The 26,328-nt window shown below is 46.9% G+C and overlaps 5 protein-coding genes across 5 annotated transcripts, besides 29 other annotated features; 4 read left to right on the top strand and 1 right to left on the bottom strand.

Annotated features, from left to right (window-relative positions):
• Nucleotides 1-184: 184 nt before the first annotated feature.
• Nucleotides 185-213: a microsatellite.
• An 85-nt stretch (nt 214-298) lies between these two features.
• Nucleotides 299-372: a microsatellite.
• Nucleotides 373-562: 190 nt separating this feature from the next.
• Nucleotides 563-590: a microsatellite.
• Nucleotides 591-881: 291 nt separating this feature from the next.
• Nucleotides 882-1,033: a microsatellite.
• An 860-nt stretch (nt 1,034-1,893) lies between these two features.
• Nucleotides 1,894-3,663, top strand: PVX_116790 (hypothetical protein, conserved; the record flags this gene model as incomplete). Its single annotated transcript, XM_001615602.1, has 1 exon — nt 1,894-3,663. The coding sequence occupies one exon, from the start codon at nt 1,894-1,896 to the stop codon at nt 3,661-3,663; it is 1,770 nt and encodes a 589-aa protein (XP_001615652.1).
• Nucleotides 3,664-3,690: 27 nt separating this feature from the next.
• Nucleotides 3,691-3,714: a microsatellite.
• Nucleotides 3,715-4,968: 1,254 nt separating this feature from the next.
• Nucleotides 4,969-4,993: a microsatellite.
• Nucleotides 4,994-5,055: 62 nt separating this feature from the next.
• Nucleotides 5,056-5,084: a microsatellite.
• Nucleotides 5,085-5,101: 17 nt separating this feature from the next.
• PVX_116785 (splicing factor, putative) lies at nt 5,102-9,061 on the top strand (the record flags this gene model as incomplete). The annotated part of the gene is made up of 2 exons (XM_001615601.1): nt 5,102-8,483; nt 8,639-9,061. The coding sequence occupies exons 1-2, from the start codon at nt 5,856-5,858 to the stop codon at nt 9,059-9,061; spliced, it is 3,051 nt and encodes a 1,016-aa protein (XP_001615651.1). The 5' UTR covers nt 5,102-5,855.
• Nucleotides 5,506-5,548: a microsatellite.
• Nucleotides 6,054-6,091: a microsatellite.
• Nucleotides 7,574-7,605: a microsatellite.
• Nucleotides 8,225-8,284: a microsatellite.
• Nucleotides 8,469-8,517: a microsatellite.
• Nucleotides 9,062-10,196: 1,135 nt separating the features above from the next.
• Nucleotides 10,197-10,223: a microsatellite.
• Nucleotides 10,224-10,315: 92 nt separating this feature from the next.
• Nucleotides 10,316-10,352: a microsatellite.
• Nucleotides 10,353-10,657: 305 nt separating this feature from the next.
• Nucleotides 10,658-10,686: a microsatellite.
• Nucleotides 10,687-10,860: 174 nt separating this feature from the next.
• Nucleotides 10,861-10,881: a microsatellite.
• A 31-nt stretch (nt 10,882-10,912) lies between these two features.
• Nucleotides 10,913-10,934: a microsatellite.
• A 1,506-nt stretch (nt 10,935-12,440) lies between these two features.
• Nucleotides 12,441-12,466: a microsatellite.
• Nucleotides 12,467-12,890: 424 nt separating this feature from the next.
• Nucleotides 12,891-12,941: a microsatellite.
• A 414-nt stretch (nt 12,942-13,355) lies between these two features.
• On the top strand, nt 13,356-14,125 carry PVX_116780 (hypothetical protein, conserved; the record flags this gene model as incomplete). Its single annotated transcript, XM_001615600.1, has 2 exons — nt 13,356-13,900; nt 14,038-14,125. 2 exons carry the CDS (start codon nt 13,356-13,358, stop codon nt 14,123-14,125), a joined length of 633 nt encoding a protein of 210 aa, XP_001615650.1.
• Nucleotides 14,109-14,163: a microsatellite.
• Nucleotides 14,164-15,687: 1,524 nt separating this feature from the next.
• Nucleotides 15,688-15,789: a microsatellite.
• A 397-nt stretch (nt 15,790-16,186) lies between these two features.
• Nucleotides 16,187-17,866, bottom strand: PVX_116775 (hypothetical protein, conserved; the record flags this gene model as incomplete). The annotated part of the gene is given in 2 exon segments (XM_001615599.1): nt 16,187-17,330; nt 17,348-17,866. The coding sequence occupies 1 exon segment, from the start codon at nt 17,189-17,191 to the stop codon at nt 16,187-16,189; it is 1,005 nt and encodes a 334-aa protein (XP_001615649.1). The 5' UTR covers nt 17,192-17,330; nt 17,348-17,866.
• Nucleotides 16,677-16,706: a microsatellite.
• A 2,557-nt stretch (nt 17,867-20,423) lies between the features above and the next one.
• Nucleotides 20,424-20,455: a microsatellite.
• A 1-nt stretch (nt 20,456) lies between these two features.
• Nucleotides 20,457-20,501: a microsatellite.
• A 140-nt stretch (nt 20,502-20,641) lies between these two features.
• Nucleotides 20,642-20,699: a microsatellite.
• A 428-nt stretch (nt 20,700-21,127) lies between these two features.
• PVX_116770 (nucleoside-diphosphatase mig-23, putative) lies at nt 21,128-23,527 on the top strand (the record flags this gene model as incomplete). The annotated part of the gene is made up of 4 exons (XM_001615598.1): nt 21,128-22,486; nt 22,680-22,837; nt 23,026-23,101; nt 23,285-23,527. The coding sequence occupies 4 exons, from the start codon at nt 21,128-21,130 to the stop codon at nt 23,396-23,398; spliced, it is 1,707 nt and encodes a 568-aa protein (XP_001615648.1). The 3' UTR covers nt 23,399-23,527.
• Nucleotides 23,509-23,535: a microsatellite.
• Nucleotides 23,536-23,718: 183 nt separating this feature from the next.
• Nucleotides 23,719-23,745: a microsatellite.
• A 1,026-nt stretch (nt 23,746-24,771) lies between these two features.
• Nucleotides 24,772-24,793: a microsatellite.
• A 1,355-nt stretch (nt 24,794-26,148) lies between these two features.
• Nucleotides 26,149-26,173: a microsatellite.
• Between the last annotated feature and the right edge of the window lie 155 nt (nt 26,174-26,328).

Genomic DNA, 26,328 nt, shown 5'->3' with positions numbered 1-26,328 from the left:
ATTTCGTTCCTGCTGCAGGCGGTTTTTGCCTTTTTTTTTTTTTTTTTCTGCGAGGTGCAAAATGGTCACGTAAAAACGCTGCGGGGAAGCAGGCGGAGAAATTTTGCTTGCGCCTTGTTCACGTCTGTCTTTTTGTTAAATATGCTGGAGGGGCATAAAAAAACGCGTGGCGCTGCGGAGTTCGCGCAGCGGAGGAGATGCATACCAACGCGGGTTAAGCTACGCAGAGTGGAAATCCCCGGCACCAATTTCTACACCAGTGTGATACTATCGCGCACGTAATGGATTTGCGATTTGGTTGAACAGGGGATTATTTCGTATGTCTGTGTTGGAGGGGGGGTCTCCTTGAAGGTGGAAGTAATAGCATCGCGTCAACGCTTCCTTATGGGAAAACACTTATGATTGCAAAAAATCGACTAGCTCCGCAATTATCATTATGCTACGTGGGAGCACACCCAATTGGTGTTGCGGACTGGGTCAATCGTTGCCATACATTGTAGCCTCGGAAAATGTAAGAGCAAAGGGGCAAAATTAATACGCCCCCTTTACTAAGGTTGCCTTATCGATGGGGTGGAAAATGGACTAGCACAGAGTGCAAGAAAAGGGGTATATTATATACATCCCTTCTCTAACATTTGAACAATTTTTTTTTGGGGGGGGAAGGGAAGAAAAGCTTAAGTGCGTAGGTAAGAGGAGGTCTCCCTCAATCCCTTCCTCATGGAGAAAAGAAGCAAATCCTTTGGTTCCAAAATTGTTGGCAGCTTCGTAACGCGAAATGTACGCATATTGCGAATGTTCCTATTTTTCCCGTAACCCTGTAGTCATACTGTTGGGGAGGGGGCCCTTTTGGTGAATATCCCCACCTCGTGGAGGCTGATTTGATCTCTTTCTAGCTGGTTGCCCATTCGCTAGCCACATATGCATGCGCGCGTTGAGAAAATCTGCGTGATGTTCACATATTGCATATGTAAAGATAGCATTTAAGCGAGGCCACAAAAAAAAAAAATGGCAGTTACAAAACTCGTTTGGTAATTTCCTTCTTCTGGTGACTGCAGAGAGGATACTCCCTAATTTTGATATGGTCGAAAAAGGGAAAGACGATATTTCCCCTTGCTTGGGGCGAGTTTCCTCCCCTTTTTTTTTTTTGCAAAAGGTTAAAAAAAAAAAAAAACGACCCGCGCAGCGCCCCCGCCGTTGTTATGTTGACATAATGCATGCCGCGAAAGTTGGAAAAAATAACAAGTAAAGAAAAACGGAAAAAAAACACCATTTTGTATGCGAACTGGACCGCACGAAATAATTACTTCTTTTTTCCCTATTTAAATACTTTTTTTAGAGGCCAACATAACTGCGGAGAAAGCACTGCAGTCGCAATCCGAGCGAATGCTACAACATCCTTTGTGCCTTTGCCCAACCGCGGGACAAGAAAAATGAAGAATTATTATTCCATTTTCACGCGCTGCATTTGTTACCCCGTTCGATAAAAAAAAAGAAAAAAAAATGGGCGCAAACGTGGGAGAAGGAATGACCCAAGATGGAGGGAATAACAATTACGAAGGTTACTTTCGCGCGGCAAATAATTATGGCAAACTTTGCAACCGCGAGGAGAGTCAAAATGTGGTTTCGCATGTCAGCGGCAGGGGAGTCGCAGGGGCTGACCACGGTGGTAATCGCGCGGTGAGGGAGCAGGGGGCTGTCTGGTTTGGCTCGGAGGGAGGATCTGTACAGAACGGGCCAAGGCAAAGCAGGCAAGGGGAAAGCATGCAAGGGGAAAGCGTGCAAGGGCAAAACGTGCAAGGGCAGAGTAGGCCGGCCCCCAGTTGGGCTTCTCCACCATGGGAGCATTCCCCCAGTTGGGCTTCTCCACCATGGGAGCATTCCCCCAGTTGGGCCATGCAGAATGGGGGTGGCTCCTACTGGCGCCCAAGAGGAAGCCCGCATAATAACCGCCTAGGAAGACGCCCCTGGAGCGAAGCCCCCGGCGCGCAAAGTCAACACTGGACCGGCAACAACCTTTGGAGGAACCACCACACGAGGGGTTACCAACGTGAGCAACCCGCGCAGGGAGCACTAGCACCAGATGGGAATTATTTGGAAAATTACTTTTCCTCCTACGGGAATGGTTACGCGGAGGAGGGCATCGGAGGTGGAAGCGGCAGCGGCAGTTGCGGATATCACTACGGTGGTGCCCCCGAGCAGGCTCCCGAAAGGGAGAGCGCCCGTCTGTATAATGTCGGGAGGGGGTTTAGCAACATGGGGGGTACTCCCCATACCGTTCGTAGCAGTGGCCCTAGGAGGGCAACACTTCCTCGGCCACCCCCCGCCTATGCGCAACCGAGGGCGCTGTACCACAATGGGTTCCCCCAAATGGGCAGCACCAGTGACGATAACCAAGATATGGAGGACCCCTACCAGGGAAGCACCAACGTGGCGGAAAATGAGAACAGAACAGACGGTAGCCACTGGGTGAGTCACACGATGGATAACTCCTACGAGGGTAGAAATGTCCCTCATGGGGAAATGCCACTGATGAGAGGTTCTTATAACTTCCGCAAAGGCAACAACGGGGTGGGGTTCCCCTCGACGAACTCGTTTGTAGCCCCACCGCACAGCAACAGCGCAGGGAGGGGGGCCTCCCACTGGAAAAAATCGACGGGAGAGCTATACGGACAGGGTCACTCCTCATTTAAGCATCGCGGTGGGAAGAAAAGACAAAAAATGGATCCTCCATTTAAGGGTGAGTCCGAAGGTGTGGAAACGAATCCGAAGAAGAGAAGCAAAACGGATGGTGGTGATGATGACGACGATGATGATGGCGATGATGATGGTGATGATGACGACGATGATGATGGCGATGATGATGGTGATGATGACGACGATGATGATGGCGATGATGATGGTGATGAAGTTGCCCCCGAGGGGACAAACGCCCACATGAAGAGAAGCAAACAAAACGGCAAGTTCATTTTTTGCCACCACTGCGATGTAAACGTCGAAGCGGAGAAGCTGGAGGAGCACAACCAAAGTGAGCACATAAAGTGCCCCATAGATAACTGCGGGCAAATTTACAACATCGACGATTTGGACGTCCACCTGCTAAACCATATTAAGAATGACAAAGATGAAGTGATCCTGAGCGACTCCAAAGAAATTGAAAAGTGGATTCAGGAGAGGAAAAAAAACTACCCAACGAGGGAAAAAATAGCTGACAGCTTAAAAAATAATGAAAATGGGAAAAAAAAAAAAAAAAAAAAACCAAACTGCCTAATTGAGGAATTACTATTTGAGAGCTACTGCTCAGCTGTGGGGAGAAATATATACTTCAAGAGCAAGTGGGAGAAATCCATTTTCATTCCCCTCTTAACCAAAATGGAACAAAATAACTTTCACAATATATATGAAAAGAGTTACTACCCACTCTTTAACAACTCCATGGGGAAGTTTTTCCCGACGAAGCAGCAGAGGAGACCATTTAAAGAGAGGCAAGGTATCGACTCGCTCAACATCCACAGGAAGCCTCCCTTGCTGTACCAGCTGATGAAAAAGGAAATTTACCTGTACGAGAAGAGGCTGATTAAGTGCATCGAGTTCATCACGCGCAGCGGCTTCTTCGACGACTCCGAGGGGGGTGCCGCCGGCACGGACATCCTCGAGCTGGGGTAGCGCCGGGGAGAAGAGGCGTGTCCGCAGAGATGCAGCTGAAGTGCAGCTGAAATGTCACCTCCTTGGAGGTGTATCCCCCAATTTGCCTGCACGTCTTACGAGGTGTACCCCCTTCGCGTGGGTAAATTTCTCCTTTTTCTTTTTGTCATCATATCATATAACACTATTTTGTTTATTTATTTTATTTTTTTGTAGCCCAAAATATGCGCGCAATTTTTTGGCGACGCTTCGCCCCCCCAGTGTTTGTTTCCTTCCCATGCACACCTCCTCTCTTTTGTATGCACAAATGAAGAGCCCCATTTGAATTGGAAAAAAACTATTTCTTTTAACCCTGTGTTATTATGTATAATATGCGTAAAGGGGTTGTTAAAAAAGGTTGGCACGGAGGGGGTTCCATTGTTCCCCTGCAAATGCTCACAATGCGAACATATGTGCCTAACGACGGGACATTTCCTCCGTTTTGTAAAAGGGGGGATGTATTTTGCCTCCACGGCAGAAATGATAAGTCCATTTGCCGCTTCACATTCCATGTGTGGATTCCTCTACAGCAGGCGCGAGCCTTTTCTACATACCTGTGTGTTATGTGTGTATGCAGGATGGTAAAGCCAACTCGGTTTGTTTTACCGGACATCCACACCCCTTTCACATTCAAATAGCGCTACCAAATGGGGCAAAAAAAAACATTCGGTGTTGCCTCCTAAACGGGGATGGGATACCCGACAAAGGACACGCCACGTCACGAAAAGGGTTGCTGCCTATTTTGACGTTCCCATTAGACGTATCGGAGTGCTACTTCGCTAAGTAATCCCCTCTGCGGGATGCGAACTCCCCTTCCACTTATTTCCCCTGACCCCCATGCTGGTGTATTTTTCCCCCATAACATTGTCCCACTTTTGGAAAGGGCATAAGGGGCATTTCTCTTCACCCCACTGGCACTGCACAAGTTGAGAGAATCGGGTTGGTTAATTTTTGCGCAACTGTATTGGGGAAAATCCCACGGGGGAATGCAAAAAAAAATGAAAAGGAAACCACAAAAAAGGAGCGCTAAATGGATTCTTCTGGAGGAATGTCCCTCTTGGGAAAAGGCAGCATCCCACAGGTAGGTGCAGCCCCCCAAATGGCAGTTCTCACTTTCACGCTTAAGATGTTTGTGGTAAAGGAGCAGGGGAAAAAAAAATAATAATAAAAAAAGCAACCACTCTGCGAGTGTATAAGCAGCCATATGTACGCCTTTACAATGCTACACGAAAAGGAGCAGTGTTCCTTTTGCCAGCCTACTTCCACTGATGCGTAAAAACGCCCAAATGAATTTTCGACGAAACCACGACTCCGTTCAATAGAGAAAAAAAAAAAAAAAAAAACAGCCAAAAAAAAGTGAACGCCCACAGGGCAAAAAAAAAAAAAATAAATAAATAATCAGCGATAGGGATTTTTTTTTGCCCACATTGGGAGGGTTATACCAATTGAGAAAAAAAGCAAAAAAGGGAAAAAAAGGAAGAAAGAGGAAGGAAGAGGAAGAAAGAAGGAGGAAGGGGAAACAAATCTGACCCTTTTAACGGACCCCTTCAACCGCAACATAACATACGTGGAAAAACGCCCCTTCAGCGTAGCGTCGGAAAATACCCTGCGGGGGCCGAGAAATTCCCAGCGACCGCGCGAGGGAAGCAGCGCAAGAGCGGGCATCCGAGCCGAACGCCTGCGCAGGGGGCAAGCAAACATCGCGTATGAATGTACCTATGTATGTACGCATGAATGTACGTATGAATGTACGCATATATATGCATGACGTACATAGGTATGCTCTCCTTCGTACAGCTAAAACTGGGGAAGTAAAAAAAAAAAAAACCAAGTGGGCGTAACGTAGCACCACCTTCAACATTTGTACCACTTCCTACGCCAATACTACATAGGTGGGAAGTCGTGACTGAAGAAGCTCCTCCCCCTGTTGCCCACATCGGGAGAGGAACTCACATACCACTCAGTCGGGGGGACTGCTTTCTTTCACTTTGTTTATCCCCACGAGAGGGAAAGAAAGCAGAGCTGCTCAAGGTAGAAAAGGGATTTGCAGCGCAACGAGAGGGGGGCGTGAGTTACCCTGGAGAGAGGTTACCCAGCAGAGAATCAATCGTCCCCTAAACCACTCGCCGCATATACACGAATGCGCGGCGACTTCCAAAGGGCGTGCCGCAAAAATGGAAGATAACTCCTACTTTGATGAGGTAGAGAAGCTGCTGGAAAATAAAAGCAAGAAGGAGGAGGAGCAGCAGCAAAATGGAAGTGCACAAAATAATGGGAGGAAAAAAAAGGAACTAAAGAGGAGGGTGGCGAATGGAGAGTCGGACAATCCCAGTGAGAACGAGACGGTGGGGAAAGACCAGAAGGAAGGATATGGCCATGGTGGTGCACATGATGAGGATGAAAATAATGATGAGTACAGCACGCGGGATGACGAATTCGTTTTGAAAAAGAATTCCCATAAGAAGGAGTTAATTGGGGGAAGGAGAAGCGGAAAAGGAGGGAAAAGCGACCAGCAGGGTGGCAAACATAAGTCAAGGGCCAAGAGGAGGGGAAGCCAAGGTGGAAGAGGAAGCAGTGGGGAGGACAGCACAGGTGGGAGCGATGGTACAAGTGAGGGTGGCAGCCAAGGGGAAAGTGTCGATGACGCCCCCAATGGTCGTGCGTATGGCGGAGGCCGTGGCAGTGCTCGTGGCAGCGCTCGCGGCAGTGGTGACAGGCGCAACGAGGCTAAGGCGAAGAGGAATAGCTCCAGGGAAGCAGACCTGGTTAGCGGTAACGATAGAAAGAAGAAAAACAGAGTGAGAGACGCACCCAGTGATAGCAGCATGGAAAAACGAAAAACGTATTCATCGGAGGAGTCAAATGGTGGGCACAAAGGAAGGAGGAAGAGACATACCGGTAGGGATAGCCCGGCCAAGTCCCGCAGGGAAGCGTCTCACTCGAAGTCTGTCGAAAGTGGTGACGAGGTTGGTCTCGAAGGAAAGGAGCGAAGCAAAAAAAAGAGCGCCGCGGAGAGGGGAAAAAGGAGAAAAGGCCACGGGAAAGAGGGCCAGAAAAAAAGGGCTCGCCAAAGTGACTCGGAGAACGAAGGAGAGAGCGACGGAGAGGAGACGAATGGCGAAGCGCACAGCGGCGAAGCGAACAGTGACGAAACGGATAGTGACGAAACGGATAGTGATGAAGCGAACAGCGAGGGTGACAGCGAGAGTGGAAGTGACGCCGGCAGGAGGAAGCGGAGGGGGAAGGCGAAAAGCGCCGCCAAGCGAAGTGACAACAGGGGACGCAAAAGAAAGGCGAAATTGGATTCGGAGGAGGAGTCAGATTTGTCCTCAGACGGGGATCGCGGTGGAAGAAGAGGAAGAGGAAGAGGCAGCGGAAGAGGCAGCGGAAATGGGAGCGAACGCGGAGGAGGGGGGGCGAAGTCGGACCGGGAGGAAGAGGGCAACAGAGAAATTAGCGAACGTCGAGATGATAGAGAGAAGCAAAGGAGGAGGCATAGAAGAAGGAGCCCCAGTAGTGAGCGGGTGTCTGCCAGTAAGAGGAAAGGTTCCCATCGAGATGGCCTTAATGATGAGGGTGACGACAATGATGAGTGTGGCGACGAATCCGAGGGGGAGCGCTCCGGAGGTGAAGACGCAAAAAAGAGAAAGAGAAAAAACAGGGGCGACAAAGGGAGAGAGCGAAAAAGAGAGGAAGGAGACTCCTCGCCAAGTGGAAGCTCCTCTAGTGGGGAAGAAGACTCTCGAAGGAAACGGAAAAGGAGGAAAGCCAGTCCTAGCATGAGCGGCTCGGACTCCAGCGATGGGGAGGAGCGCGGCCGCAGGAGGAGACGAGAAAGGGAGCGCGGCAGGGAGCGTGATAGGGAGCGTGATAGGGAGCGTGATAGGGAGCGTGATAGGGAGCGACTGCGGAAGGAGCGCGAACGTGAGCGAGAGCGCGAGCGAGAAAGGCTGAGGAAGGAAAAGGAAGAAGCAAGAATCAGGAGAGAAAAGAGAAGAGAAGAAAAAAGAATAAAGAAGGAACAAGAGGAAGCCAAAAGAGACGACCTAACTGTGCTGGTACTCAACTTAGACCTAAAGGCAGACGAAAGAGATATATATGAATTCTTCTCGGAGGTTGCCGGAAAGGTGAGAGACATACAGTGTATAAAGGACCAACGGTCAGGGAAATCTAAAGGAGTAGCTTACGTAGAATTTTACACCCAAGATTCTGTGGTGAAAGCTTTATCGGCTAATGGCTATATGCTGAAAAATAGGCCAATCAAAATACAGTCGTCCCAAGCGGAAAAGAATCGAGCCGCGAAAGCTGCAAAGCATCAACCGATTGATCCAAATGATATTCCCATAAAACTGTACATTGGTGGGTTGGTAGGTCCACTAGGAAATATCACTGAAGTGGAGCTAAAGCAGCTGTTTAATCCTTTTGGAGAAATTTTGGAAGTGGAAATCCATCGAGATCCCTACACAGGGAAGTGCAAAGGGTTTGGGTTCATTCAGTTCTTTAGAGCATCCGAGGCTATTGAAGCTATGGGCGTTTTAAACGGGATGGAAATAGCTGGTCGGGAATTAAAGGTTAGCTTCGCCCAGGATTCTAAGTACATCCTCGCATCAGAGAAGGAGGCAAAGGAGAAGATACTCGCACAGCTGTTGGCGAAGAAGGCGAAAGCTGAAGAGAAGGTGGAAGAGCCCGACAATGAAAAAATTGACAACGATGATGATGACGGGGGAGGGCTCATTGCCGGGGCGGGGAGTAAAATTGCCCTCATGCAGAAGTTGCAGCGGGACACCGTCCTTGACTCGGGGGTGAGCGGACAGGCGAGGGGGAAAACGATACACCCCGCCGACTCTGCACCGTTCGCGCGTTCATCACATGTTCGCACCACGTTGGTTATTTGCTTTTTTGGTGCATTCCCCTTTTGACATGTTTTCCTTTTTTTTCCCCTTTTCCCCCACTGCAGATATCGAGCCAGTTCGCCACCGGCGCCAACGCCATCATGCACGCCGCGCCGCTGGCGGCTGCCCAGTCCAACGCGATCATGCACGGAGCTCCTCTCGCAGCTGCGCAGCCCAGCGCCCTCAACAACATCACGCCCAACCTGGTGCTGTGCAACATGTTCTCGCCCAATGACGAAAGCATCGGCTCGGACCCAGATTTCTTCACAGATATAATTGAAGACGTTAAGGAGGAGTGCAGCAAATACGGGAGTATCGCCAAGATTTGGCTGGACAGTAAAAATATCGATGGGAAGATTTACATCAAGTATGCTACCCCCGATGAGTCCTTGAAGGCTTTTCAGTTTCTGAATGGGAGATACTTTGGAGGTTCCCTCATCAGCGCTTACTTCATCACGGCGGAGGTGTGGGACTCGACCTGTGGCTAGTTGGGCGGTTAGGAAGCCACGCGCTAGCAATCACAACAGCGAATGGGGTCCCTCCCCCCCTCGTCGGCAAAAGGGCAGCATGGGCAGCATGGGCAGCATGGGCAGCGCGCCTATACCGATGCGTCACTCGACGTGCCGCTGGATTTGCCGCTGAATGTGCCGCTAGATATGCCAATTCCCCCTTTTTTCAAAAACAATCCGATGTGAAAAGAGCAGTTGTCGTTTTACTTTGTTTTTTTATTATTTATTTTTTTTTTCTTCCCTTAGGCCCCTGCCCTCCATTTGAATGTATGTGTGTTACCATATCAACGTCGATTTTATGCCAGTCGTGTTTGCGCGCGGCGTTTATCTTGTTTCAAATGTGCATGCAAATTTGTTGGGGAAAAAAAAAAAAAAATTACAGGAGCGCATGGGGCTGTAGCTATGTAGCTATTCCGTTTTAGCCTTTCCAGTGTGTGCAACGGAGTGACGCCTGAGAATGAGTATGCAGCCATGTGTAGTGGTGCCCTTGCTTTGCTTCGTTGCTCATTTTGTATTCCCGGGAAGGTTTGCCCTTCTTGTTGGTGACCACCCCCTTTTCCATTTGCATGTGTGTACATACTCGCGCTGTAAAGGGGCCCCCAATTGCCGCAGGCGCAGCTTCATTTGTGTCTACCTACATATGCATGCGCATAGGCTTGGCAGGGAAGAGAGGCACACGTGACGCATAAAGAGGAATGATATGAAAAGGGAGAAATCTCCAACCAAGGGCAGGACGAACAGTTCATTTTGCACCACCGCAATTTAATTGTCTTTAATTTATCTGCATCCGTTCATACGCGCGTTTCGATTTAATTTTTTTTTTTTTTTTTTTCTCCCTCACGCGGTTACTACACATAATTTCATTTTTCACGTTTACCATTTAGGGCCGCCAGCAGAACATGCATATCGCGCAAACAGCCAAAAAATAAAATAAAAAATAGCAAATAAAAAACAGTAAATAAAAAATAAAACAAAATTAAACAAAACAATATTAAACAAAACAAAATTAAACAAAACAAACGAACGGAGCGCGGTAATTCACCAGTTCGCTGTGGTTATAAATTCGTTTTGTCCTCTCTTGGGTAACGCGCGCTCACGCGGATAAGCGCGCCCTGTTGTGATTGTATTTGTCCCAGCTTCTCCCCCTGTTAGCGGAGGGAGTGACCGACCTTACCATCCAACGGATGAGCGAAAAAAAAAAAAGGCTAAGCATGCGTGACACGCGCTATCCCTCCTTTTACCGCTACAGTTGTGAATGCAGCAGGTTGAAGCGAAATGAAATAATTTTCTTTGCATACCCATCCAAGTTACCCACACCACAGAGGTGTAGCTTTTTTGAAAAAAAAAAAAAAAAAAAAAAACGTGTGTTGTAAGGCGCCCGTTTGTGATAATTTCACTTTTATGTTACTTTCGTTAGGTTGTATTTTGCTGAACGATCGTGGATGAGTCCGTTTCGGGAGATGAGCGAAAAGGAAAAAAAAAAAAAAAAAAAAAAGAAAACCATTTGATGTGATAGAAACCGATATGATTTGTTTGCATCCCATTGCGTGTGCTCCACGGAATGTCCCTTCGTGCAGGGCATTTGCTTATGCACAATTGTTGGGGGTCATCCGCGAGGGGTCCAGCCAAGGGGCGTACCCGCTTCATCGAACACTCACGTGCGTGTGCCTATGCATATTCGCGTAACCCGCCCATTTCCCCCTTTTTATAGATTGAGCATCCATGCCACCGTCACCACCACCATCACCACTTCTACCAATTGGGCTCAGATTAATTTAGGCAGCCGCGCGAACCGCGCAGAGTGGCAAGCGCATATGTCTTACGGCCTTAGGAGGATGCACAGGTTTTTTGCTAACGTGAAGTGGTTCCCCTTTTTATAGCCCCAGGGTTTGTACGCACATTTATGTAGTGTATACATGCATACATACGTAGATACATATATATATGTATATGTGTGCGCGCCTTTTTCAGGTTTTTCAGAGGGCTCATTTGGCGAATGGAAATAAATAAAAGGGTACGATCACCCCCCCCTTCCTCGCATAGCTGTACGTGTTAGTCATATGTGACCAGGGAAGGGGCGCTAAATTGGAATGGCAGAAATTTGGCGTGTTAAAAAGGTGTTTTCGTTTTCACCAGATCGGCTATGTAGCATTAAATGTCACGGGAATTTTGTTTTTCTGGTTTTTTGGTTTTTTGTTTTTTTGTTTTTTTTTGGTTTTCCTCTGTAGCGTCGAGGAGTGAGGGGAAGGATGCAACAGGATTTGTTCTCCGCCCCACTGGGCCCTTCCCTACGTAAATGCAGTCAACAGTGGCGCGTCTTCCCTTTGTCTATTTTATTTTTTACTCAAATGGGAGGGATGGCCTGGGAAGGCTTCTTCCCCCCAGTGCCGCCTCTTTCCGAAGCGTAAGGCGTATGCAGGTACATCCAATATGGCACAATGCGCGATGGTTCACGTGGGAGGCGTTTAAAAAGGGGAACAATGAAATGCCTCAAAATTGGTTCCTTCGTTACGAGATTGTTTTGCCATCGCACAGGGACAGACATGTAGGTAAGCACATGCATTTGCTCCCCGCGCGGTATGTGTGATTAACACTCCTACTATAAACAATCCTTTCCCGAACTGTAAGCCGTTCGTTTTTTTTTCTTTTTTCAATTTGGGGCAACCCCTTGGGGAAGGCAACATACGTATAGGTTAAAATGGAAAAAAAAAAAAACTTCGCGCGCTTTCCTTTAACTGGGTCTTTAATTCGAAAAAAACGCATCGTCTGTAAGCACGTAGTATGTGCTATACTATGTATTTATGTTTTTTTTTTTTTTTTTTTTTTTCTGCCCCTTCGGCTCGGAAAAATTGTCCGCGGCGGCGTATCCCCAACATGGCATATTGCGTATTTTATTTTTCTTCTTACGGGTTTTTTTTTTACGCGTATTATTGCCTGGCGCAGCGCGAAACAGGGCGTTATTACTTTTTTTTTTTTAATGGCTTTCGTTTTCTCCTCCCCTCCCACGTCGAAGCATGTACTGGCGAGATATGCATGTATAATGAGTAATATGGTTTAACGCATATATAGCAAAATAATAATATAATAATATACGTTTATTTTGTATGCATTTTTGGCTCTATCGCACCATCGCCGCGGCAGCAATTTTTTGCAAACGGCCCAGGAAGGAGAAAAAAAAAAAAATTACTCATTGAGCGCGCGCGCGCACGGTTAAACATATATAAAACTGAGTCATTGTTAACTTTCAGACGATTTTTCCTGAACAGTGTTTTTCCCGCAGAGGGGTACCTCGCGCGTATACTACGCATGTATTATGTACGCATGTTATGTACGCGATTTTTACGCGATTTTTGCGCTACTTTTACGCCGCTTTTACGCCGCTTTACGCCATTTCCCCCCCCGACTGCTCGCCTCTTTCGCAGCTTTGCCTTTGCGAAGGGAGCAATTGTACGCGCGCGACTTGCAAACTCTTTGTATGCATATCTTTACATATGCGCTTACGTATGTAACCCTTATGCATGTACGCGTTGTACTTCCCCCCCCCCTGCGTGCCAAATTTGCCTTGATAACGGCATTGTCCGCCCTGCTGCACGTCTACTTAAATTATTGTTTCCCCCCGTCCGCCGCAGTTGAGCGGTTGCTTGGTTTGAACTAACCGTTCGTGTTGAGGTTGGCTGCCCATTTGGGGTCATACGAGATAAAGGGAAAAAAAAAAAAAAAAAAAAAAAATACATATATATATATATATATATACATATATATAATAGTAGGGGCCCAACAGAATTGCATCCCCCCTTCCCCAGTTACTTTTTTTTTTCCCTCTTACAATCCGTTAATCGTATTATATTCTCCATTTATCTTCTTCCGCGCGCTTCACGACATTTTGCCGAACGGGGCGAACTAATTCGTGCCTTTTCCGCACAGCTACGCGTGGCAGTGTCACACGTACGTATAAGAACAAGTGCAAACGTGCCCTACTTAGCACGTCGTCGACTGAGAAGTGATTTATTAAGTCAGCCTCCTACCCCGCCGCTAACACGTTGGCGCCCTTCCCGAGTAGCTACGACTGAGCAGTTGCGCGAGGAGTTGCGCCTTTGCTAGTTACGCAAGACGAGCAGACTACCCCCTTTTTGAGCGCCCCCCTCGCCCATCAGCACAAGCGATACAAGCGATACAAGCGATATAAGCGATATAAGCGATATAAGCGACACAATCGATACAAGCATCTCTAACACACCTGTTGAACCGAGAGAAGCCACCAGCGCGACGCACCATGGGGGGCGAGAACAACTTCGACGGCCTGTCCTTCTTCGAGAATAATGACTTCCAAAACATCAACCGGGAGTTTTTGAGAGGGTCCATCGACGGCTCCGCAAATGAAGAAGAAAAGGGGCTCATACAAAAGGCAATCAGTTTATCCAAAAAGGGAGCAGAGAATATACAAAAGGGAATAAAAAAGACGCTGGAAAAAACGAATCTAAATAATGCCCCATCAATAGTATCCAATTCAACCACTGCAGAAACGGGTTCTATGTTTTCTAATTTCCCTCTGTTTAATAGCCAAAGTAGAGAGAATGAACCGAATTCCTTTTTCGCCTTTACCACTGTCTTGTCTTATAAGAATTTCCCTCTCTTTTGCTTGTTCTTTGGAGTGAGCATTTTGTTCCTCATCTTGTCTTTCTTTACCCTGCCCATGATTGTAATCACGCCGAGGCAGTTTGGCTTCTTCTTCACCTTGTCCTCCATCTGCTTCGTCACCTCGCTGGCCTTCCTCAAGGGCTTCTCGAGTCTGTACTACCACTTGATGGAGAAGAACCGGTAGGACTGATCAGCGGCGAGGAGCCTAGCGGCAAGAGTGCCTGCTGGGCAGAGCTGCTTGCCCATGTGTATCATTCCCATGCTCACCTCACCACGTGCGTATGTAACATTTGTGTGATTTTTTTTTCTCCCCGTAGCCTCCCATTCACCGCGGCCTACATTTTGTCCCTCCTCTCCACGCTCTACTTCACCGTCATTAAGCCCTTATACTTATTGGTACGTTGAAGGAGACCGTTTTTTTTTACCCCCCATGGGAAGTGGGCACCGTTGTTAGGAAGTACCCACGCCGTAACATTGCATTTGTAGCTTAACCTCCCTACTGATGTCTCCAAAAATCCCCAATTTTTTTGCAGGCTCTGATCACATCCGTTGTGCAAGTGTTCGCCCTCATTTCTTTTATAGTGTCGTACATACCAGGTACGTAAAAGGGGGTGTATGTGGTAGCTCGTTTGTCTGCTCCATCGGAAGTGACACGCCAGTTGGTGCTCATCCCGAATGAGAAGCAGCACTGTTGGTTTGTTCTCACATTTTTTTAATTTAAAAATGCCACTTTTTTTTTTTTTTTTTCATTCCCTCCCATTCTCCCCTTCTGTGCAGGCGGGTCAGGGGCAATTAAAATGTTGCTAATGACTTTGTTCACGTACATCAAGAACTTGTTTCGAAGAGGCAATTCGTCAGATTTACCTTTTTAATTTAGCTTTATATATTTCACTTTTTTCTCCCTCATTGGAATTAATTTCATCGCGTAAGCAATTATTCTTTTTTTTTTTTTTAAATTCCATGGCGTTTTCGTGCTAGCAATTTTTTACAATGCTCCTCCGTGGATGTGCCCACGGGGGGAAAGTTCACGGGGGCGTTGCCGCTATATGTGTACATGTACGTAGAGGAAGTGAAGCGCAGTTGGAAAAAAAGAAAAATAAAATGAGAAAAACGGGAGAGAGAGCCACGAAGACGACGCCGCGACATGTTTGAGGACCCAATTCGTGAATGGATCGATTTCTCCGTGAGAAGAGCCCACGTCTACTCTACAACTGTGAAAGGAGGAAGGTCCATTTTGTAGAATTTTTTTTTAAGTTTAACTGGTGTGCCCAAAGCGGGATATTCTTCTCGCAAGATTCCACGAGAAAGTTAAAAGACGCCCCTGTGTATGCGTGCGTGGATACATGTCTCACCGTAGACGTTTCCACTCCGTGCGCTACACTTGGGTGTGCTGATTTCATGACAGTTTGTAGGCACACCCGTTTACGCCACTTCCATTCGTACCGGTACGTTCAGTCCATTGCATTTGCCCCCTTTTAACCCCTTCCATGTTGCCCCTTTTAACCCATTCCATGCTGCCCCCTTTTTTTTGTGATCTACTATTCATAATTTGAATTTTAAAAAAAATACCATTTAAACTTTTAAAAAAAAGGAGAAAAAAATTATGATGCCGCAAAAGTGCTCTGTTACAGAATGGACTGCTTCCCTCCGCAGGGTGGACAGCGATGCAATTGCGCCCCCGTTTGCCCGCGCCCAGGTTCATTCCAAGAGAGGAGAAAATGTAGGGCATTCCGCTGGGGTACCCTAAATTGGGATGCAAGCACATTCGATGGTAACACTGGGCAGAACCGAGTGCACGTGCTGCCCCCCTTGCAGTAGGCAGAGGCGTTTTCTAAAAATGGCGGAAAAAAAGAAAAATTTAAATCGTTCAATTATTTACGCAACAAACATTAAAGGAGAAACTTTTAAAAATTAGTGATTATTCATTTTGAAAAAAGGGAAAGAGGTGCAGAAGCGGGAGAAGCGGGAGAAGCGGGAGAAGCGGGAGAGGCGGGAGAAGCGGAGGAAACGGAAGAAGCGGAAGAAGCGGAGGAAACGAAAAAGAAAAAAATTAATCAATAGCTTGCGTCAATAGGACACTACAATGCATGTTAATAAAAAGGAAGGAGAAAAAAAAACCCAAAAAAAAGGCGAAAAAAAAGGCGAAAAAAAGTAAGATATAGGTAGGTACTTCAAAACGGAGGCAGAAACGCAGCAACGATATATGTGCGTGTGCTGCCTTAGGATGGTCTCTGAAAAACGTTTTCTACTATTTTTTTATCATCAAGGCCCCTCGTTTGGATGGCGCGCAAATGTGCCCACATAATTCGTCTGACTGGAGTGGTTCTCTTCACGTTGCTAACTTGGAAGGGGAACCACCTCTGGTTGGGGCTTCGCCAAAACAGCTCCTCATTATGAAGTGCTCCTCATTTGAAGTGCCCCTCATTTTGAAGTGCCCCTAAAAGCGCTTTTTGCTACGTTTTTCCCTCACGAGCAGGCGCCAGGGAGGTTCTCCAAACCGCTGCACCGAATGAGCTCCTTATTGCAGCTGTCCGTGGCGCACTGGTAGCATCGGTCCGCACAGGGGTTGCCGAAAAGGCAGGGAAGCCAACAGTTTGACTTTCCACAATCGACGGATTCTTTAAAGCAAGTAGAGCAAGTATCCGAAAGTTTTAAGTTCCGTTTGGCTAGCTGCTCCTGAACGCATATCATCGTTTTCTCCCCTGACCCTAAGTTATCAACGGAGCATTGTAGAAGGCTACTGAAGAATTTATTGCTGGGGGAGAGACGTAACCCATCGGCATGTATCACCTGATCCGGTTTTTCATCATCAAAAATGATTTGCTTGTCCATATCAGATTGGCAACCATTTGTAATGTTAGAAACGTCAGAGGCTTGCACTTGTAATTGACAGCCATTCAGATGCTTTGTTATATTTCTAATTAGAAAGTTAATGGTTTCTAATTTTAGGTCATTAAATAGATCTAAGCCAAAAATCAAATGAGGTATTCCTATGATGATAAAGGACTTGTTATCATCACATAAGCTTTTTGCTTTTCCATTTTTTATAATATTTGAAATTCTATGTAGTAAACTTTTTGGGTTAACTTCATTATACCTTCCACTTAGCAACTCGTTGATATACTCATTAATCTTTTGTCTGTTCTTCTTTGGTGCATGTGCTAGGATGATGTTGATGGAGTCCCTCAGCATGCTGTCGCTGTTTATTCCTCCTAACCAACTGTTTTGAAAGCTGCTTAGTAAATCTTTCTTCCATCCTCTTGGCCAGTTTTTCTCAATTCCGCTGATGAAGTCCTTTTCCCAGTCGCCCAGCATGTCATTCTTCCAGTCGTTAAACCAATCATTTGTCCCTATTCCCTGGGCGTTTGTGAACAGGATGGGTGAGAGCCCCAGTTTGTGTTTCACCTCCTCCGTCAGCAGCGTCACTGCTACGACGCACGAGCGAATGAGCATGTTTTTTAGGTTCGCCATGGTGTGGGTGCTGCTCCTCGGGGTGGCCAGCGCGCGCGCATGTAAAAAGCAAAAGGGGGGGCAAGAATTGTTAAGCGAAAGAAACTACGGTACGGGGGGAGTTACACCACGGGGGGAATTGCCTTATGGGAGGAATTGCCTTATGGGAAGAATTGCCTTATGGGAAGAATTACGTTATGGCGAAATTACCCTACGGCGAAAATGCAATATACGCAAAGCACACGTGTGCGTGTATACACCCTGGTTAGGAGCTCACTGATGCATGGGTGCATACATCCGCCGCGCGGGGGGCCTTCGCGAAGTCGAAAAAGGGGCCCCCTCGAACGAATCGGCTTGAAAGAAAGCTGCGCAACGGTTAAGCAGTTGAGCGGATGAGCGGCGGAGCGGCTATGCGGTTGGCACGGCTACGCTGCTGGAGTGTTCCAAAAGAGGCAGCTTCGAAAGGTGCAACTTTTAAAAATTACGCCCCCTTGAGTTACGCCGCCTCGAATTACGCGCCACGAACTGCCCCGCGCTGGTCGCCGAGCAAACAACTTCCGTCGCGGCGAAAATTTTGCAACGCCCGCACGTGGGAAGTGCAGCCAGGCGAGGGACACACACGCCTCCGCAAAGTACGTAAACGCGCGAGTATTTTACGCGTACATATGTTTATTCGCCTTCACATCAACGCGCCTTAGGAATGATCGTAAAAATGTTTAACTTCTTTCTTGTTGTTGCGGGCTGACATACGCGAGCAATCGGGGGTTGGGGGGGGAAAGAAAAAAAAAAAAAAAAATTGCAAACCGTTTGGAGCAATATTTTTCGCAAATTTTCTATTCCAAAAAATACGCGAGTTGAGCAAAATTATCTCCCGGCTAGTTGGCCATTCGGGGGTCCGCGGGGGAAACCAAAAGAAAGAAAAAAACGAATCGTGACGAGTCGCAAGCGAAAAGCAGCGAATCGTAGCGAAGCGAAGGGGCACCAGAAGGGAGGCAAAAACGAGGGAGGTAACGGCCAACGTAAACGCTACTGCAAGTGCAAACGCCAATGCGATCGAGTGTCGATCCCCGCGCAGGCAAACCGACCAACCGTTTTATCTGCGCAGGCGCTCGCCGCGCTTGGGGAATCGGGTCAAGTTCACAGAGGAGCAGGAGGAGGAACGCACAAAACGCGCAACTGGGTAGATAAAATATATCGGATGAAAAAGCAAACAAGTGAAAGAGCAAACAGTTGAAAAGGCGTAAGTGTAATGATGCTAATAATCGCGGGGATGATAATCAGTGGGGGTAAATTTCCTACTTAAAAAAAAAACGTGCACGCTTCTCCTTTTCTTATTCGCAATAATTATCCAAAAAAAAAGAAAAAAGAAAGGCCCGCAAGAAGCACATCTCGCTCATTGGCGTATTTTTTTTTTTTTTTTTTTTTTTTTTTTTTATTTTACATCTTCCTCGGATAAAATGTGCTCATCCCTGCGTGCATCTCCTCCCAATGGTACAAACCCTCGCAGGTGAGGAAAAACCTATTTTGAAATTTTTTTTTTTTTTTTACCAACCCTGGTAGGGAAATGTAAACATTGTATGTACAGTTGAGCAAGCCCATCTCTTACCCTTTTTCATCTTTCCAAAAAAAAACGCAGCAATGTTTTGCTTCCCCCCGGGTGGTTAACAAATATGTTTTAACCACTGCTGCTAATTTTTTATGTCTACAATTCGATTGGGGTTCGAAAAGGAGCGCGCGCATGCAGAATGGAAAAATAAATAGCAATAGTTTTAAAGAAGCTTTCTCAAAAATTGTGGTGCCCATTTTGAAGGCCTTCTTAATTGGTGTAAATTTGTTGGGATTGTAAAAATGGCGATAAACACCGCAAGGAAAAAAAAAAAAAAATTTCATTTTGAGGAAAATTTTTTCCACTGATTTTGGGGGTGGATGTCTCCCAAGAATTATGGCTTAACGTTTTTTTGGGGAGAACATACGCCATGCATCCGACTGATCGGACAGCTTCAATGCAATAGGTCCATACGGATGTTACAGTTCGCACATTTTTATGCCATCAATAATTGTGTTATTATGGGATTGCACACGATGGAGCATTTCCCCCCAGGGTGCGATTACGCCTTTTTCATTTTTTACCTTTTCGTGAGGGGCTCACCACTTGTGTAGCACATGTTCCTTTGCTCAACGGAAAATGAATTTTTTTTTTTTTTAAAAAAGAGAAAAGGAAATTACTTAATTTGAATATATATGTGGGTGAGACGCACACCTTAACGATGAACAATTTGGGGAAGATGCCTCTTCGCAGATATCAACGGGGGAGCAGGTTGTGGGGGACGTACACATTTGAATACAACGCTACGTAAGCTGCACACACATATCGATGGTGCGTCTACTTCTTTCTCCCTTGAGAGTTAAAAAATAACTCGCATTAGCTAAGACGACCCATTCAAATGGGACGCAAATTTTATGTATGTATATCTACGCGCTGCTCTGCCACGCTATGCATTGTAAAAAAAAAAGGGCTCCAAAATTGCAACTATCTTTTGTCTTCCTCATGGCTTGGCTCACCATGGAGAGGTAAAGCAGTTCAGGGCAATTCACTCCAATTCGGTCCAATTACATATTTCTTTTTATCATTGTGATTTTTCTATAAAAAAGGAATTTGCAAAACATGTTTGGAGGGCCCCAGTTGGTCACTCTTCAGCTGCATCAAACGTGAATAGCGCGCGCAAATGCGTACACCTATGTAATCCGGGGGGGGGGGAGGCTCATCTGCTATATGCTCACCCATGTAGGGAAAATAAAAAAAAAAAAGTAAAAAAAACACCCCGCAATTTATTATCGCGCAAGGGAAGCAACATAATGATAAGGTTACCTTCCCGCGTGGCTCCCTAATTTTGGAAGCGAGAGAAAAAAGGTTTTCTCTTCCCTCCGTAGCTGTGCATTTAGGCAAGCTCATCGTTTTTTTCTCCGATGAGCAAATGTGCACATGTACATATGAAGGATGTAAAAGAGGATCCTTATTTTATTATTTTTTTTTTTTAAAGAGGCACATCGTAACGTATTTATTTTTTGCATCGTTTACGCAGGGCATTTCATTCATTTTAACCACTCACATGTTTAGCTGCTTTTACCCTGCGTTTTTTTTTTCTTTTTCTTTTTTTTTTTTTTTTTTTTTTTTGTACCATGGGCTTGTTTCCCCTTTTACTTTTCACCCCAGGAGAGGATTCAAAATGAGCTAACGAGCAACTTGCAGTAAGTAGCTCTCCCGAAGTAGTAACCCTCACTGCGTCTCCAGCTTAGTGGCGTTTCTTTTTTTTTTTTACCCTTCCTTTGGCCAACATCACACGGGAACATACCACGTAGAGGAGCGACCAGCTTTAAGCTTAGGAAGTTCGCACACTGTAAGGCAAAGCTCCGCTCTGCGCTCTGACAGGCAGGACATCCTCCTGTCTCACACCTCCAGTGGTGGGACGCAACTGGCTCTTTGCCTCCTCCCCTCGGCGATGAAGGGAGAGCTACATTTTGCACAACCATTTGTGGATGAAGCTGGCTAGTGAGTAACTCTCCCATGCGCGCAACGTTACTCGCGGAAGGAAACCAAGTCAAATGAAGAAGCCGCAGTAGCAGGTCAGCTGGGACATTTAACAGTGAAGCGGATTGAGCGACCAGTTTGTTTTTAGAAGGGATAGAGGGGGGAGACGAACAGGCACGCCCGTAGGAGCAGTCGCATGCACGCTGATGTGAGCAGTTTTTACGCAGCTCCTCTGCTGAAGAGAGCCTGGCGTGCAAGTCCGTAGATGCGCTCACTTCTGTTGAGGCGCTCACTTCTGTAGAGGCGAACCCCTCTGCGCCCCTCCCCCACGTAGACGCTCCGCGAAGGGACGAAGCGGCTATCTGCCGTTCGCACGCTGAGCAACTTCCTCCCCACACACACTTACCACACAAAGCGCTTTCCAGAAAATGAAAAATGGAAGAGGCTCCCCCAAGCAGCCGTTTCGACTCCTAGCGCTGGTGTGCGCGGTGATAATATACCTAGGGATAAGCACCAGGGGGAACCAGACCACGGATGGAAGTCACCTGCACAAGGCAGTGGTCATTGACGCAGGGTCCACGGGAACGAGGGTCCACATATACAAGTACAAAATTGTGGGAAACGAAAAAGGAATCAACATACACATCCCATCGATCAGTTACAGAACGACCCCAGGGTTGGTGTACCTCCTGAATAACTACTTTTCAAATGATGAGAAAGTGCCCTTTTATGAGTATTTCAAAAATATAAAAACATTTCTGTATGAACATGTTAAGGTAAAAGAAAGATCCAGCACCCCCATCATGATTCGCGCGTCAGGAGGATTCAGACTGCTCAGCATAACCGAGTCGGACAGTTACATAAATTTTGTAAAGCAATATTTGTTAATGAACTTTACGGATTTTCTTCTAATTGATGAGTTGCTCATCAAAGTGCTAAGTGGGAAGGAAGAGGCCATTTTGTCCTTCGTCTCGATTTACGCCCTTCTGGAGAAGTTCACCCCCAGCCCTGTGACGTTCACCAATTTGGGGGAGTCGCATGGGGAGAACACCGCGTCAGCAGCGTCCGCAGCGGGGGATGCGGCCCAGGCTACCTTCGGAAAGGCTCCCCAAGCGAACAAATTGAGCGAAGGGACCAAGGGGGAGAACGACATCATAGGGGTCCTGGAGCTAGGCGGCGCCACGGCCCAAGTAGTAATAAAATTCCCCCTCTCCAAAATGGACGCAGATATAAAAAATTTGTTTAATTATAAACACAGCGAAAAAATGAAGAAGAGTGTGATTGAGGAAAATTATAAAAATAAAAACGTCGTGAAGATTCACCTTTTTGATGATGACATATATCTTTATTGCAAAAGTTACCTCGTGTTGGGGAGGCAAAACGCCATGAAGACGTACCTCCATTATATTATTCATCAGCATAATGGGGAAGAGCAGGTGGACGTAAAGGGCCTCTCCGCAGGGGAGAAGAACTCCCCAATCGTTGTGGATGCTCAGAAGAATGCAAGTGATAAAACTAAGTTCATTCCAGTTGCTTGCTTCCCAAAAAACTTCAAATTTTACGTCAATAATTTATACGAGACTTCCATTGAGGAGGAGCTGCACGAGTATGACGGGAAGACGCAGATGAGCGAAGACGACTACGTCGCTGTGGGTACCGGCAACATCGACGTGTGCAGGGCCCAAATACAGACCATCCTCAACTACGCGCAGATTGACGACCTTCCGTTTAAGCTGAAGCGGTTCATAAAGCTCTACGGCATTGAGAACTTCCACCACTTCGCCATCGTAAGTGGGGCGAAAGCGGCAGGAAATGCCGCAAAAATGGTGTAAATTGGTGCAAATTTTTGCAAAAATGGTGGAGGGGGGAATTCTCCCCAGGGTTGGCCCTCCCCACATACGCCGCTTCCTCACATGCCGCTTCCACACACGCCGCTTCCACACACGCCGCTTCCTCACACGCCGCTTCCTCACCCCGCAGGACATTCTGAACCTCCCAGAGAGCTTCGACCCCATCGCGCTCGACTCCAATATGTACTTGGAAAAGGCGAAGGAAGTCTGCCCGCTGACCATTGACGAAATTGTGAAGGTGGTGCGGCCCGGCGCCAACATCGAGAAGGCGCAGACGTCCTGCTTCGGGTGAGCAGCGTGGGTGGCCCTTCGCCTAGAGGCTCCCCAAGGGGGCTCTTTCCTTTGCACATGCTGCGCCGCTTCGCCTGTTCCGTCTTCGCTTTAATTATATTATACTGCATTGTATTACACTTTATTTTATTATTTTATTTATTTTATTATTTTATTTATTTTTTTTTCTTTGGCGCCCCCCGCAGGCTAATATTCCTGTACGAGTTCATGCGGTACATCCTGAAGATTGACCAGCCCATAACGTTCCAGTCGACCAACTACGTAAGTGCAGGGGGCGAAGCGTCCACTTGGCGCGTCTGCCGGTGGATGGCAGCGCGGATAAGCGAGAGGGACGTACCAGCGTGTGCCGGCGTGAGCACACGTCCGCCTTTTCCCCGGCCATAACTATTACCATCGCCATCACCATCGCGTACTTCTTTTACCACCGTGACCGCCTCCCCCCAGATAAACAACATCAGCATCACCTGGACAGTGGCCGTTCTGCTAATGGAGCTCCCGCCCCACTTGCACACAATTAAAAAGCAGGCAAAGGAACCCCATCACAACGATGAACTGTGAATGGGGAAGTCACCCACCCCTTTTACGTGGCGAAGTAGAGGAGCGGCACGCACGTTGCCTTGTCTCTTCTTCCCACTTTTGTTTTTGTCATACGCGAGGAAGAACTGAAGAGTCGTAGTACACGCTTATAAAAAGGTGAAAAAAAAAAAAAAAAAAAAAAAAAAATGCAGCAGGTACGCAAGTATTAAATAAACCGAGTGAATGACTGCCAATTTGTTCCTCTTTAAATTAGGGACATTACAATTGACGCATTTGAGATGGCCCACCACACAGTAGTTTTTTTTTTTTTTAACACCAAATGGAAGGGACGTTCACGTGAGTGGGGGATGTCGATGCATACTCCTGGGTGGTCTTCCACTTTGAAGATTTTTCACACCAACCAGGAGGTTTTTTTTTTTTTTTTTTTTTTTCTCAATACGTACACAAGACAGTGTTGAATAGTCGGGGGCGCTTTTTTACATTTCCGGAGAGGCACCTACCGTGGGGGGAATAATCATTGCCCAGTTTGCCACACATAGAGGGGGATTTTTAATTGGTGCGAAATTGAGAGGCCCATTTTGAACGTATGAAGTGTTGTGCAGCTGGGGGCCTTTTTCAGAGGGGAGTCCCCCCGTTGATGTGAACTCCGTCAATTGTGCTTCGTTTGTACGCGCCCCGTTTTGCGGCGCACTGCTTGACGTGGCACGCGGCACCTAGCACGTGTCTCGTTTACTTCGTTTTTTCCCCACCACAGTGTGGTGAAGCCCCTTTTACGATGAGCGGAATGCGCGTTGACGCATCTGCCCGTTGATGCATCTGCACGTTGATGCATCTGCCCGTTGATGCATCTGCACGTTGATGCATCTGCTCGTTGATGCATCTGCTCGTTGATGCATGGCGGTCATTGTTGTGGCCCATCGAGGGGGCAAACGGGGCGAAGGAGGCACACAAGAAAAGCGGTCAACAGAGAACGCTGAGCGGTGCAGGGTGAAAAGAGATTATCCCCACTACACTTACCGCGCGCTTTCCCATAATTATGCCAGCTACTTCGCTTTACCCTCCTCTTTAGTGCGTGCATCAAAACGTCTCATTTAAAACCCCCCAAAGTTGCGTTTGTGTTGCGACCATTTTGAAGTAAATGGGCGAGCCGCCTCGTCATTTGGCTATTCTCGCCATTTGGCTCATTTGGGTTATTTTGTCCTTTTCACCGCTTCGTCACCTCCCCATTTTTCCTGATTGGCAAAACTTTGGCAACCCCACCATTCGTCACGCGCGGGAGACGCTCCAATTTTGAAGGGGCAACTCTCCACCTCGAGGGAACGCTCGGATCGGCAAGTAGCAGCTGCCTTGGGGGAGCGCGCCTACATGAGTACACATAGGAATGGGCGGCATGGTGGAAGAAGCGTCTACATGACGTGACTACCATACGTGTACATTCTGTGGGGTGAATATCCTTCAGGGCATCGATGGCATATATGGCCCCTTTTACCAACGGTTGCAACTTGTCCTGTAGGTAACCCAGCCCTTTTCCCCATTTCGAAAAAGTAGGCGGTACACACGTTGTATATTAAATTGCCTGCTATTGCAACGTTGGGGTGACATCGCCATGGAAAAGGCCTCCCCTTTTGAGAAGTACAACCCCCTCGCCATTTGCCCCCCGGCAGAAATGCAAGCTGTCCAATTCGTCGCGGGGGTGTCCCAATGCATGGCGATGTCAAACGTACGCGTACCCATGTGAAGTCTAACCGTGGGCGAGGAGCTGTTTCGGCGAAGGTCATCGTAGAACTGCGGCCCCTCCAGTTGACACTCAGCACAGATGTGTTTTCCCTCACTTGTGAAGTTTTTTTCCCGCCAGTCATTTATCCCTTTCAATGTGGCAGCCACGACGCGGTTACTTTAATGCAAAAAAAAAAGGCAATTTTTAACTTCGCAAAAAAAAGGAATGGAAGAAGGGACCCCCCTCCAAAACCTTTTGGTTAACTTCTTCATGGCGCCGCTCTTCTACATAAATGGCATGGATTGCTGGCAATTTCAGTTGGCAAAAAAAATTAAAAAATGGGAAAAAAAACGGGAGGAAAAAACGAACGAACGCAAGGAAGAAGTGAATCGAAGCGAAGCGAAACCAAACCAAACGATGGTGAAGCTGAATCGAGCGAAACGAAACGAAAGCAAACCAAACCGCAGTGACGCTGAACCAGAATGAAACAGGTTGAATTAATCTGTTTCGTTTGAACAAATGGGAGCAATCATTTTTTTTCCGCCATTTTCTCGAATTCGTTTGGATTTGTTAGCTTATTTTTCTTTCCAGTTAGTTATTGCCTTTTTGTTTTTTTTTCTATTTTTTCGTTTTTCTTTCGTTTTATTGTTCGTTTTTTTGTTCGTTTTTTTTTCCTTTTTTTTTTCCCTTTTCTTTTCGTTTTTTTTTTTTCCTCTTCTGAACTGTTCAGGCGAAAAAAAAACTAAACGCATGAGCTTTTTTTTTTTTTCTCCTTCCATATTTGATCCTTCACCAAACGTGGGGCTACGTACGATTGTGATGGTAAAGCGGACGTGGGAATAGTCCCAGAATTTGCATAACATGGTTATTCGTACATACATATTACATGAATATGGCTGCGTGAGTTGCCTACACGAATATGCCTAAGTGAATGTATATAATATATGTATTTTTTTTTTTTTTTTTTCGCCTTTCTGCGGCCTGAACTGCTCCCCTTGCGGGTTAATTCTTTTCGCTTCCGCAGGGGCGCCGCCTTGGGCGTATATATAAATGATATAGCATTGTAATGCGTATTGGGTCCGTGCCCGCTTCGGCCCAGGCACCGCGCGTAGGAGCAGCTCGCCCTCTGACCATGTGACTGTGCCTGCTGGCTAATGCCCCACGTATGATGTAAAATTGAAGAAGCATAAGTGGGAATGCAAACGAGAATGGGAATATGAGCATAAGAACAAAT

This window comes from Plasmodium vivax, chromosome 12 (assembly GCF_000002415.2).
Source record: "Plasmodium vivax chromosome 12, whole genome shotgun sequence".
In the NCBI taxonomy this organism is placed as follows: domain Eukaryota; phylum Apicomplexa; class Aconoidasida; order Haemosporida; family Plasmodiidae; genus Plasmodium; species Plasmodium vivax.
This window is presented reverse-complemented; position numbering and strand designations above follow the sequence as displayed.